The 14388-nt window shown below is 45.1% G+C and overlaps 1 protein-coding gene and 1 pseudogene across 1 annotated transcript; one reads left to right on the forward strand and one right to left on the reverse strand.

Annotated features, from left to right (window-relative positions):
- Positions 1 to 4835: 4835 nt before the first annotated feature.
- Positions 4836 to 6009, forward strand: LOC136523434 (F-box protein At2g26160-like; annotated as a pseudogene).
- A 1056-nt stretch (positions 6010 to 7065) lies between these two features.
- On the reverse strand, positions 7066 to 9863 carry LOC136522510 (CDT1-like protein a, chloroplastic). Its single transcript, XM_066516321.1, has 7 exons — positions 9440 to 9863; positions 9045 to 9164; positions 8721 to 8955; positions 7987 to 8607; positions 7701 to 7902; positions 7512 to 7602; positions 7066 to 7393 (listed from the first exon to the last, which is right to left on the reverse strand). The coding sequence occupies exons 1-7, from the start codon at positions 9817 to 9819 to the stop codon at positions 7333 to 7335; spliced, it is 1710 nt and encodes a 569-aa protein (XP_066372418.1). The 5' UTR covers positions 9820 to 9863; the 3' UTR covers positions 7066 to 7332.
- Positions 9864 to 14388: the final 4525 nt, after the last annotated feature.

The following is a 14388-nucleotide window of genomic DNA, read 5'->3' on the forward strand; positions in this document are numbered from 1 at the left end:
TGATGGGGTCCACCATCCACATGCGTGGGCTCTATCATCTTTCTCAATAAACTTACCATACAACCCACTAAGATCTTGTAGGAACTCAACCTCTTGTCTCTGCTTATGTGCTTGATCTACTTGTGCCCGCTTCTTGGCAGGTTTGGCTCTTGTTGGCTTCACAACTTTTTTTTGGCTTCAGAACCTACACATGTAGAGATAGTTTTTTTGTAAGAACATTATGCAATATGAAAAGGATAATATCTCACTTCAGTTCATACGGGTCATTCTCCAAGATCAGGGGTGTGGGAATCATTAAATCATCATCTCAATTTCAAATAAATACTTTAGGGACACGAAAGCTCATCAGGGAATCACAATGTAGATGAAAGAACTACTCTATTCATAAACTTGTCTTTGATGTCCAGTTAAGCAAAAGGGGCTTCAGAGTCCAGACCTTGCTCAAGAAGGAAGAGCAGAAAATAGTTTGGGCATGCAGGAATCATTAAATCATCCAATTTCAAATAAATATATATTCAGAGACACGAAAGATAATCAGGGAAACACACTGGAGCTGAGAAAACCACTCTATTCATAAACTTGTTTGTTGTCCAGTTAAGCAAAATGGGATCCAGACCTTGCCCAAGACTTAAGAGCAGAGAGTTGTGGTTACTTTTTGAATCCCTTTCTTCAACCCAGTGTCTTCAGAAAGTCTACACATAATGCAAAGTCAGATACATCATTGTACCACTCAGTTCTGAACTGCAGTAACATACATATATAGGAGAAATCATTGTTTGTTTACTGAAGGGGAATCAACTTACATTGGCCATATCAATTGTAAATCCACCGAATGCCCTGAACAAGAAAACTTCCATGAGTTTATAAATTAATTAAGAATAGCTTCACAAAAAATGTGTTGTTCCCATAAGAGCCAGAAAGTTGTCAATGTAAAGAGTTTCCGACTGAATTTACGACTGGGTCCGCTTGTCATACCAGACTGAGAGATTTAGATGCGTTGGACCTGAGTTTAAAGTAGATCCAATGGACAAGAATCAAGGTGGTTAGAACATATTTGTGTGAGAATTTATTTTTAATTCCTTCGCTCTTTTATAGTATAGATTTACCATTGTGTTTGTTTCCATATCTCATGAAAAGTTTATGGTCGTATCTTATATGCAAGGAGGCAGTGAGAAATGTTTTTTTTCAATGAATTGGCAAGACATTGTAGCCATCCTTTTCTGATCCCGATTTCATTTTATTTTCTCTCTCCTTCCATGCATTTGAGCTACTCTTTTTTCTCTATATTTTTATAAGGATTTTTCAGTTAAGGTTGGCGGACTTGTTGACGATCTCCTCTAAAGCAGCCTGAAGTAAACCTTCCCTTTGCTGGCATGAACACAGTCCATGCCAACCATTAGGCAAGCCGAATACGCGAGGCCAGTCTCTGAACTTTGATAAAAAATATCTGAATTTTATACCTGAATATTATGTTGGCATTTGCAACAAAACAAACAGTGGTTTCAGGACAGCTCAAAGGACATCAAGAGCCTCTGCGGGATGGCTCTGCAGATGCTGCACACCCACAAATGTTGGGAGGTAAGTGCAGTTCAGCTTGTGGAGAACACATGACAATTAATGGTGCCATGTGTGTGTAATCTGAATTCTGAATCAGGATGCTACAAAAATATGTGTGTAGGTGTCGTCAGATGTACTTCCATGAGAAGATCTTGGAGACAACCGGCGCGATCATCATGCCGATGACATGGCTGCATACTTAGACTGCCACACAGGGCGACAATGTACGCTCTTGTACGTGCTGCAGGCCGACACATTGAGCATAGGGGAGCTGGACTACATCAACAGAGGTAATGGACTATTCTGATACACCAACAGAGGATTTTTTATTCCACTTTTTTGCGGAGCTTGTAGAAAATGAATTTGTTCATTTATGATCCATGTGCTAACACCAGGTGCAAAGATTGACATTAGTTGGAGATAAACTTTGCCTTGTGACCAGTTGATAGGGGATTCACTAAACTTTGCTAGACAGTTCAATGCTTCCTCAAGGTCAACTCCCACTTTTTTCTCTATTCTACATTTTTTCCTTTTATCTGTTCAACAGGTGGCTAGGTGCTCCTTTTCAGTTAGCAGATGCATTGATATTATACTATTTTTTCCAAACCTTTTCTATAAGTCGACTAAAAAGTTGTTTGAGTATGATTTAGAAATCCTACCTGTAGGGAAAAAATGGTGCAAGATTAAAGCCCCATTCTATTTGTTGAGTTCTGCAAGTTATGATTGCTGGTTTCAATCAAGTTTAGAAATATGTTGATTTCTAGAAGTTTTCCTTGCAGATGGTTGCATCTTACCCAGAAACAATTATTTGCATCTCCAAGTCAATCTTTGCACCTGGTGTTAGCACCTGTTTATTTATTCATGGTTTTGTATTTTTTCTAGAGACATGATCCAATCTTTATGTAATACGAGCTAGATGCTGATTTTGATAGTTAACGTTTCACCTCCACGTAAGCAACCTGAGCCACCGTAGTTGTGGGGAGCAGAGGGCCATCATGATCGGGACAGTGTGGCGGCCGTGGTGTCGGCGGCGGCTTGCGTGGCAGGCGCACGATGGCAGATTAGAAGGTTGAACTTTTCATATCTATGTATGCAACAAAAGCAAGAGCTAATGCTCGCGATATGGGATTAAGAATACTGTATTCTAGAGGCAACCCACAAGGCCACACCAAATGAGGTGAAGCTAGGAAGGACAATAGAGGATTCATGGATTTGTACAACACACGTATTAATTTAAAATTGTCATGCATTATTTTGTTCTTTGTCACAACGGATGTGATGGTATTATTTGTTCCCGTTGCGACGCACGGAAAGGTCTATAAAGTAGATATGTTGGTGAGCCTGCGATGCCATGCTCTTACCGTGTGTTTGGTTGGGAGGACTAGGTGGGATGGTCCCGGGATCAACCCTGTTTGGTTCGGAGGCGAAATGGAGCCGGGACGGCCTCCGCGCGAATATTTGCGTGAGATGCGGGGCGACCCCGTCCCCCAAAATTTCACGGACGGGGTCGTCCCCAGGTGGGACGAGCCGTCGGAAAGAAGAGCGACGCGGAGAAGAGAAGAGAGAAGGCCATGGTCGGGCACGGTGGAGGCCGACAGGGTGGAGGTCCACGGGCGACTGAGGTTCGGCGAGCTTCGAAGGTGGAGATCCGGCGAGACAGAGATCCACAGGCACCGCGCGCGACCATGGGAGCAGAGCTCCGCCCCTGGCGCCGGCGTGCCCGGCCCCGGTGAGCTCCGCCCCTGGCGCCATCGTGCTCGGCCTCGGCGGGCGGGCGAGCTCTGGGGCCGGCCCTGCCGCCGCGGGAGAGGATGGGAGGAAGAAGGACGGGCGTGTGTGAGAGGATGGGAGGAAGAAGGACAAGCGCGCGTGAGAGGATGGGAGGAAGAAGGACGGGCGCGCGGGAGCTCGAAAATTTAGGAACCAAGCGGGGCGAGCACGTTGCCTCGTGGGCCGCCGCGCGGGCGAGAGCCGCCGACTCGCGGGCCTCCTCGTGGGCGAGCGCAAGCACGCCGCCTCGCGGGCGCGGGGCGAGCTCGGAGGAAGGAGGCACGGGGCGAGCTCGGGGGAAGGAGGCACGGGGCGAGCTCGCTGGATGGAGGCGCGGGGCAAGCTGGGGAAGCCAGGCGCCGGCGGAGTAGATGAGGTTGGGATCGAAGAGATAAGGAGAGGAAAGAGAAAAGAAGAAAAAAAAACTGACAATTGGGTCCCACCTGTCAGTAGCTAATCCCACTTTTATTGTCTCTGGTCCAAACAGAAAACGGGTTCGTCCCATCTCTCCTTAACCAAACAGAAAATGGAGCCGTCTCATCCCATGAATCAGAGTCGGGACCGTCCCACCCCACTTTGACTCTCAACCAAACGCTACCTTAGTGACCGTGTTAATTTCTAAAACTTTGTTTTTTTATTATATATCACTTTAATGTCGGTATTTAATTTTATAATATTATTATTTTATCATGCGATCCGTGTGTTTTTAATACAAAAGTTTAGCTGTCCAGTAGCAACGTACGGGCATACTACCTAGTAGATGATAGAACTACAGACCATCTCATCTGCATAACGACACTATTTGTTCGATATGTTTTTTTTCTGAAAATGAGAATTCAAATCGTTGGATATTATTTGCTGATATTGTCCATAGTTTATCCTTGTTAGGTGGCCAGGTCTTTACTCGTTAAATCCCTCTCTGGAACATAGGAATTTCGATGGAATTCTACCGGGTCTTCAGGAAGAAGTAGAAATCCTGGAAGGATTTTTGGCCTTCTGGTACTAGTTAGTATATATAATCAACATTTCTGGAAAGTAAAACGAGAATTCGTAAGAACTATATACTGCTAGGTCCATTTTTCTTTAAGAACTATATACTACTAGGCCTTTTTCTATTTAGTCTTGTACCATAATTCTATATATTCAGGTTGGTTGCAGTTGCCTTCTCAAATTCCATGTGTTACTTTATGCTGCTGCTTGTCACCAGGAGTTTACGAATGGTTATGTTTGTTGTTCACTGTGAACTTTAACTTTATTTTTTATAATAACCCGTATATTAAAGTATATTAAAATAGAGATAACATGTACAAAGATTTTGAAACCCCTGTCCCAAAGTACAGACTTGTAGCTTCCTATCTATATATTATATTATACTATAAAAGAGTCAATACAATGATTCTAATAATGACGCTCGTTTTCATAGTTATGCTTATTGTTTACTGTTAACTTGGCTAAAACTCTGAATCCTCGGTCACTTCTTGTTATTTGTGCAGTCTTCTTGCATGACGATGGGCACACGATCTTCGCCTTGGCCAGACCTTCAGCCGGAGCTTCTGGGTCTAGTCTTTAAGAGGTACCCCTCCCTTGCTGATCGCGTTCGAGTACGAGCAGTCTGCCGCACATGGCGCGGCAATGCTCGACTTGAGCCCCTGCCCCCGCCGCTCCCCTGGGTGGCCTTATTTGATGGGACCTTCCTCAGCATTCCAAGTGGTGAAATTCACCGTATGCCTGTACCGAGTGGTGCTTCTTGCCATGGTTCTGTGGACAACTGGCTCTTCCTCGTGCACAATAATGGTCGGTGCTCATTGATGAACCCTTTCTCCAAGGCTAAGTTACAGCTTCCTGACCTGACCACTATTTGGCGTCATGAGATGAGGACCGTGAAGTATAGGTATGCCTACTCTAGAAATTCATTTCTCTATAAGTTGGCAGTGCCCTCGTCCGTGTCCTTGACACCAGATTTAGTTTTTGCTGCGTTTACCACGGACAGCTTTTTTCATGGTACAATTTCTATTTTCCAGCCCCCAATTGCCACCGACACAGTCAGCAACAAAGATATTAAGAGCATCGTTGATATTGTGTTCTTTGATGGAAAGCTGTATGCTCTCAATGTGTATGCAAATCTATTTGTCTTGGAGATTGGCGAGGGCCACAAAGGCATGCCAAAAATATCAGCTACTAGATGTATAGTTGACTCCATTGAGGCTTAAAGGTGATGTAACCGAACCTACGACGAGAGGTGCATGTATGTAAACTTCAATTATCTGGTTGAATCTGATGGTAAGCTATTGCATGCGAGGAGGGATGTTGCAATATTCTTCCCCCTAACAGATGAGCATTTGGTGCGTGCACGTACTGTTTGGTTTGATGTCTTTGAGGCAGACTTGACTGCAGATTCTTGCCGTAAGTGGAAGATAGTCAATACATTGGGAGGCCAAGCACTCTTTGTTGGCAGATGCTCCAAGTCCTTCCCTGCTGCAGACTGTGGCTCAGGAGGACTGCATTTACTTCATTTCCGACTATCTCAAGACAGAACCTCATGTGGATCCTCTCTGTGATTCTGGTGTTTTCAACATGAGAAATGGGAAGATCACACCATTGTTGCCCGAGACTGTGGTGGTGCAGACACAAGGTGGCAGAAGAGGTCGTCGAACATGTTTTTTCCCTTCTGAAGCTATGTAATCCGCTTTCCACAGAGCGTGCTTTTATTTTGGTTTTTTCATATATATCCTGAATTGGAGACTGGAATCTGCCTATCAGTATGTTGGTGATGGGTCTCTGTCCACAAGGCAAGGATGATCTTGATGAGATATGCCCCCAAGACAAGTCTTGCTTTGCATCATGTTTCATCTTTTTTATTATTATTATCTGGCTATGCCGTGTTTTTCATTCACTTCTAAAATGTAAGCTTAGCAACACTGAAATAATAGACGTTTTCAGCTGAATGTTTTTCCTCAATGTTTCCATCTGATTTGTCGTGCATAGAACCATTTTATTTATGGCTTGTGGCCGTATGTGATGCATGCTGCTTCCCCGCTACTATAATGAGATTGATAAGCAGAGCTGGCAGTCATGTATGTTTGTGTGGTAGCAATGTTATGTGTTCAAACTAGAAGGAATATTCATATCAGGAGTGCAGCGTCAGTATCGTTGGAGTTACTCTGCCAGGCCATTTCTGTGCTGAACTGGTAGCTAGTCTTTGTGTTGTGTTATGAGCTGTTTCAGCTTTTCTAGGTTCATCGTGTTGTGTTGACGGCCCTTTGTTGTGCTATGCCAATGCGTCTGGCAAAGTGAAACGGTGGATCATTTTGCCAACTTGCTCGACAACGTTTGGATCCAACTGGCACGGTGGATCATCCTCATCCTGTCAGGCTCCGGTTCATTGCCACGGCGCCAGCGGACCAGAACGTCAACCAAACCATGCAACACTCCTCGTCAGTCTCCCGCTACGCTGTCCTTGACAGAGCTCTTCCACACTGCTTTCAGAAAATGCATAACATTGATTTCAGAAAATGCATCAGATGTTTGAAAGCCAGTCATTCAGTAGACAAGTGGACTCATCAGCAAACTAACATTTTTGTGATTTCAGTGGTGCTTCAGAAAAGGGGATTTACAAAGAGACGAACCAGTCATTCAGTAGACAAACGGGCTCGTCAGCAGACTTCACATTTTTGTGATTTCAGCGGCACTTCAGAGAAGGGGATTTACAAAGAGACGAACCAGTCATTCAGTACACAAATGGACTCATCAGCAGACTTGACATTTTTTTATTTCAGTGGTATTTCAGGGGGGTTTACAAAGAGACAAACTAAGAACGAGGAAGCATCAGTTGTTAGAATGGCTTCACTATACATGTCATTCATTTCATCTAGTTAAGGTTTCTATCACAACACAAAAATAGAAACTGAAGTGCACATGCACCACATCTCAGGCGAGGGCTACCCTTGGCTGAGTGAATCCTAACTTGCGTGCTGTTTTCAGGTGCTTGTCCTTTTAGCATTCTCCCTACTCAGCAGCAGCATACAGTTTTTGCCGAATTTCTGATTGGCTCAAAGTGGTATCAATGCTGAAAATTAACAGTGCAATGAATTAGACTTTTCATATTTAAAATGCTAAGGGAGTAGCTGAGGATAAGAGAGTACTGATACTTGAACATCAAACATGAGCCTTAAAAAAATGCTTACCAGCACAGGGCATCTCGGCTTCGAGCAGTTTTCTCAGAGATCCAATCTGGAACGAGCTCTTTCAACAGTGTAAGATGATCCTCAACTTCACCTACAGAAATAGTCATTCAATGTCAGAATAGTTACAAAAGATTGTGGAAACAAATGTCTAACACAGAAAAACACGGATAGAGATAAAAGTTCATATACTTCTGTCTGCTATCTTAGAACTGCTTGCAATAATCTTGTGGATTAGCTCCTGCTTTGTCATTACAGACCGCTGTCTTGACTGATAGATAAGGAATATGGTGTCAAAGGTGCTTGGCAGGGAAGCAATCAACTTCTGCCTTTTAACCTGATCAGCGAACCCAGTTTCCTTCTCCTCCAAAGCCCTCTCTTCCTTCTCTTTCACCTGTAAGCAATACATATGTTATTCTTGGTTCATAATAGAGCAAACAGTCAACAGAAATCATTGCAGGTATTGGAAAGGACTTACCGATTGAAGGAGGGATTGTGGAAGAAAACTGAGTAACTCATCATCAGCATCAGCACCAGATATGCTTGCACTTTGCTTCTCTCCATCCATACTACTATCCTTTGTTGGAGTGGTAAACAACTTGGCACGAGCTGATCTCTTTGCCATTTTCAGAGGCGGAGTGTCATCACCTGTGGCAGAGATCGGTCTCTTTGGTGTCTTAAGGTCTGGCGTAGGCGCCATTAACCTCACTGGTGTAGAGGCAAATTTTGCAGGGGTGTTTTCTAAAACACCAGACTTGTAGACGACTTCTTTAGCACTTGATTTATCATCAACACACATGCTACTAGAAACATCCCGACTGAAGCGGGAATTTCTGCTCAGTGGTGACGAAACAGTGGAAGCAACCTTCACCAGTGGACTGGGTGCGCTAGCTGTTGTAGAGCTAATTGGAGATCTCTGTGAAAGCCTTCTCTTGAATGACTGTGACATGTGCGACATCACAACGGTCTGCTGTCCATTGACATAAGATGGCTTGAGTGGGGACGAAGATTCAGGAACAGTCCTTTGTTCATCCTGGGGCATGCTCGATCTTGTTTGGTTAAATGGATGTGGCAACTCATGCTCAGGAATGTCATCACCCTGAAATTAACAACAGAGGCAACATTATTATAATCTTCATCTGATTAGAAGAACAAGCTTGGGACTTCTGATGAAACAGCAACCAACTGTGAAGCATAAAACGGTTTCCTTACCTCAGGGTGCTCCCTGTAGAATTCCACAAGCCTCTGCCTAAAGATCCTTCTTAATGCTAAGTACGCTGTTTCCCCCTTTTGCTTCACGACGTTCTCAACAGCACTGACTAGGAGGTTCACCTGAAGATCAGGGTACATGCAGCATGTCGTGTCATCACGCAAAAGGATCTTATTAATGACAATTGCCTCCGGCATTATGTACTTGAGCTGTGCAAGATGGCTGTGGGTAAATCTCCTGTGGACAGTCAAAAAATTAGGTAACTTATTAATACAATAATCCAGCACAGCAGTTATTGTATGACTATTTGTGAACAAGATTTATACCGCTCGGTCAAATGCTGAATGCTAGAACAGATGTTGGGGAATGTGGCCTTGGATCCCTTCATACGGAGCAGCCGGGTGGAGCTCTCCAGGCAATTGAAGAACTCGCAGAGCATCTCGTAGCTGCAATACCAGTCAAGATATATCATCACCAGAGAAACGAATCGCCTAGGAATTACTTATGTTCTACTTATTACATAAACCCACAGCTAGAGGTTCTATATTACATAAATTCGCTGCTAACATCCTAAAATGACCCCTTTTATCGAGAGGTAAATTTCAGATTGGGGAAAAGTAAAATCAGCGTTGCTGGAAACTAAATAAAACGAAATTTGCAACCAGTTCGATTTCCAAGCGTAAACCAGATCCGAAATCACATTGGGGACAGGGATCTTTACCTCTCCGGCAGCTTGACCTCCGCCTTGCGCTTGACGGGGCTCCGGCTAGACCCGGCGCCAACGCCGAGCTCCCGCTCGACGGACTCGAGTTCATCCTCCACCGCCGCCTCAGCCTGCGCCGCCGGCCGCCGCAGCCCTAGCGCGGCCCGGCGGATCTCCTTGACGGAGAACGCCACGCTGCGGCCGCACGCCCTCGGCATCTCCTCCGGCTTCTCCGGCGTCGGGATCTGCTCGGCGGCCGTCGCCATCGCCAGCTTATTCGCGGGCTTCTCCGGCGTCCGGACCTCGTCCGCCAGAGAGGCGGACTCCCTCAGCTTGTGCGGCGGAGGCGCAGCGGCCGTCGTCGTCTTGGCCTTCTTGGACGGCCGGGTGGCGTCCATCTCAATCCTGAGAGGGGGAGGGTTGCGGCGTCTCGGTGGCTGCTGATTTGGGTCGGGGATTAACGACTGAGGGACCCGGATCAGGATGGTGGATATATACGGCGGGTTACCGGGTGGGAGATGGCGCGAAGATCTGGCGGGAACGGGGGATGGCGCGAAGACCTGGCGGGAACGGAGATGGCGCCAAGGGACGCGGGCGAGGCCACGTGGGCAAGCGAGATGGGGAGGCGTTCGCGCCACTTCGAACCAGACTGACTACAGTTGTTAAAAAAAAAAACCAGACGACAGCCCATGAGCTGTCCAATATTTTATTATTTTATACACTGGGCCCAGCCCGATGGTAGGGCCCACAAGCCCACATTACGGGGCGCGGGCTCTACCTCACCTCACCCTCGGTGCCTCCGGTCAGGCGGTCACACGACACGAGCCCTCGCCGGCTCGCCGCCGCCTCGGCAAGACGGCAACGTAAGCCTCACCGGAGAAAAGCCACGATGCACCGATTCCGGCGCCCTGGCCGCCCAAGCAAATTCCTTGTAGCACTATTTTACTAGACAAATCTATGCCATTCGGATAATTTGGTGGTCCGAGTTTTCCCTACGCTTCTCATCTCCTCGATGGTCAGCAGTGGGATTCCATTCCTCCTACGCTCTCAGCCTCCTTAAGCAAATTCCTACTACTTGACTAACCAAATATATGCCATTGAGTCTGTCTACCTAACAACCATATGTTTTATTTAGTTTCAACACATAAATTTTTTTACACCATAGAATTAAGATTCAACAGCCTCTATCTTCTTTCTATCTCTGGCCTTCTTCTACCTCCAGATAATCACAAATCATAAGATCATAGATCTATATATCCACAGATCATAAGAATTTTTTTTATCACAGATCGTAGAGGAAGAGGTACTGGAGCCGGGTGCTGGTGCCGTCATGTCAGCTCCTGTGCTCCGTCACATGGTCACCCCGCTCTCTCCGTCAGGTGTCACAGGGTCATGCCGGTGATCTCCGGTGAAAAAAAAAAGAGAAAAAATTTATATTTTTTTTTCTCTAAAACACATGTGCGTTATATAGCATTTCTCTATACGATTCGGATTGTGCTGAGTTTTCATTGTGCCTACATAAAGTTTGATGCTAGCTACATGTGTCTCAGGAATTGTCATTTCAGATGGGTGATTGGTGGATGTAACCTGTTAAGGGTCAGAAAGCCTTATTACAATACACATACATTCATTGACCTGCGCATTGGTGTAAGCCGGTGTAGATTTCTGTCCAAACATATATTTGAGTATCGGGATCTGCTCTTCATCGATGCCTGTAAAACCTCTACAGTATTTCTGAAATCAGACTCAATTATAGCAGGTTTCTTGATCCATTCCACCGCAAGCTGGAATGCTGGATACCTTTAAAGCATGCTACAGCATCTTCTGCAGTTGTGCAACGTTGGTTCACCTTCCATGCTGACAGCAGCACTTGCCCAGAGTGATCTCTGATGACAGCACCACTACTCGATGCACCTGGAGAATGTTGGAAAAGTGCATCAACATTCAGTTTTACCCATCCTCTGGCGGTACAGTGAAGTCCACTTCCTCTCCTCCTTACCATCTATCTTCAGTGTCACATTCCTTTTCAGTTTCCAGACACTAGCCATTACTCCCTCCGTCCCACAAAGACCGTCGCTGGGGAGTTCAAAAATTTTCCCACAAAGACCGTCGTTGGGCAGCGCGGCAGCACTATAATAAAAAAAATTGTAATTTCTCGTGCACTCGTTTCTAGCTGCAGCACCGTAATAAAAAAAGAAAAGAAAAAATGTCGTCCACTCGTTTCTCTCCATGGCTGCATGGTACTCCGTATCTCTCTAACCGCCTCCGCCATAGCCGTCCCACCCGCACGGCTCTGTCCTCTTCCTGCCCGGCGGCGCATGGGGCTCGGCGCGGCTAGGAGGGAGCGCGTAGGTGCGTGGATGCCATGGACGGACGCAGGCAGCATGCCGAGCGTGGAGAACGGCGACGGGTGGCTCGAGCAGACACGGCAAGCGGGCTCGTCGGCGCTCGACGGGCTGCGTGGCGCTGTTGCGATGCGTCGGCCACGGCACGGGCGAGTTCGGCGGTGGGCGGCGCGCGCAAGGCCGCGGTGTGGTGGCGATCGCGAGGCCGGACTAGGATGCGGCGGACTGGAGAGGGCCACTACGTAGCCGAGTTCGGGGACCGGATCGAGGGCGAGGATGATGAGGTTGCGATGGAAGCGGCCGGAAATCTTGTGAAGTTGAGCGAGCTCGGGAACCTTCCAAGTCCATTCAAGAATGGGGCTGAACTTTACAGGGGTACTATCGTAATTTTACAGCTATCCTTGGTATCCGATCAAGTCCTACAGTCACAGTGTTTGCCGGACGGAGGGAGTAGAGATTTGCCTTGCGTCTTCAGACCCGCGTACTTATAATCTGTTTTTTAAGTTTGTTTTTTTAGTTAGAATAGTATTTTTCTTGTACAACAAATCAACGGGATGATATTTCAGTTTGTTTTTTTTAGCGAAGCGAACGGGACGCTCAGCACTGATCGCCGATAATAACTGACAGCAAACCTAACTGATCCAGAAACTGATGCTTTACCACTGCCATGTATTGCATCATTCCACAATGCATGCTCTCCAGAAGCAGAATAGTAGATGGGCTCTTTCCTCGATTTCTGTCTTCTCTAGCAAAATGAGAACCGTTCGGCTTATCCCATATTTGGCTTGTACAGCTTCTTTTTTTAGTCGGAACAATGTTTTTTTCTTACAATAATTTAGCCAGAACGATATTTTTTCAGTCAAATTTCTGCTAGCCGAACGGGCCACCGTTTCAGTCCTGTTCTCGGCAGGTCATTTTCGGGAACTAACTCCCACTCATTCATTCCAGTCCTATTCTGAAGAGATCAGTGTTTATGATTGCATCTGTAGAGAAACTCAGAATGAGCTGAGATGTATGAAGAGGTGGAGAAGTGCGAAACAGTTCTTACTTTTTTTTGAGAGAAAAGTTCTATTTCTGTACTTGTGTCCTGGTAAATTAATTTTTCCTTTAACTTTTGCTGCACATCCATGCAGGTGTTCTATTCCTTGTGTAGGCAACTTATAGCATATAGAACAATCACTGGCAGTGTTTCTCCCCCTTGTGCAGCTTGTAATTGGGCAAACGTCTAAATTGTACTGTATTGTTTATTCAACTCGCTTTACTGCAAAGAACAAAATAAAAATTCATATCGTCTATCCCATTATCATTTCGCCCAATGAGCTAGAACACACCGACTGGTTGTATTGTTACTAAGGCCTTCTTTGACGTAGCTCCTGGGGGCTCCGGCTCTCCACCTCGAGACTGTAGCGACACTGTAGCAGGAGCCGTTTCAGAAATCGAGACAGAAAATGAACTGAGGAGAGGAGGAGCCGGAGAAGCTCGTTTTTTGGCTCCTCCGACTCCTGCTACAGTGACACTACAGTGCAGGAGCCAGAGCCCCGAGGAGCCCTGTCAAAGAGGGCCTAAACATCCGCTGAATCAAATCATTCTACTGCTTCTCGTGTTCTACAGAGAATCCATGGAGAACATTAAAAGCTGTTTGAATCCTATAGGATCTTAAGAATCCGGCTAAAAAAATATAAGTGGCCATTTGGATCCCTTTATTTTGGAGGGATTGAAATCTACGTAATGGATTAGACTATTTGACTTAGAATTTGACATTCCATAACATTTTCAAACTCACAAAATAAGCCTATCTCAAATTCATAGGGTGGGAGATGGAAATAAATTCTATAGATCACTATACTGTAATTCTATTCTCCAACTTATAGCACACTCTTCAACTCACTTCCATACAATAGAAATGCAACATATAAGTAGGTCCCTGATATGCCTAACAATAAATATACAAATATATTTCATATATAACTATATTAGCTTAATTAATCTATGTCTAAATTGTAATTATTTGAATGAATTCAATTCCAATGATCAAACATGTCCTAATAGTTTTATTGGATTTTGGGACGAGAATCTACGAGTTAAAATCCCTCTAGAATCTAGACCGTTGGATGACATAGCGGGGGATTCTAAGATCTTTTTAACCGGATTCCCAGAATCCCATGTGACTTTTTTTAATCAAGAATCCCATGGGATTCAAACGGGGCTAAGTTACTTTTGCTATATATTCAGCCATGTCCGATTTTGACCGTTTTATGTGCCCTTGATGACGTGCTAAACACTTATTGCTGGAAAAAAAAACTGAAGAAAATTGAAATTACCCTGTTGTCAACAAATCATTCCCCTGAAATAACAAACCTTTTTTCCAAAACCAGTAAGTCCCTTTGTTTTCGTGTTGTAGTATTAAGAAACTGTGATATTAAAAAATTATATGGCTTAGAAAAAAAAGTAATCTAGAGAGAAGTTTTTATATAAAACTAAAAATAGACTACAACTTTACCCGCACTATAGTTTTTCGAAATTATAAAATCTCTTGCATAGAAACTGACGCCGCTCGAAAACAAATTCTCTGTTTTCTGAGTTAGAAAAGGTCAGCCCTATGCAACCCAACCTGCCAACTAC

Source organism: Miscanthus floridulus, chromosome 18, assembly GCF_019320115.1.
Source record: "Miscanthus floridulus cultivar M001 chromosome 18, ASM1932011v1, whole genome shotgun sequence".
Classification (NCBI taxonomy): domain Eukaryota; kingdom Viridiplantae; phylum Streptophyta; class Magnoliopsida; order Poales; family Poaceae; genus Miscanthus; species Miscanthus floridulus.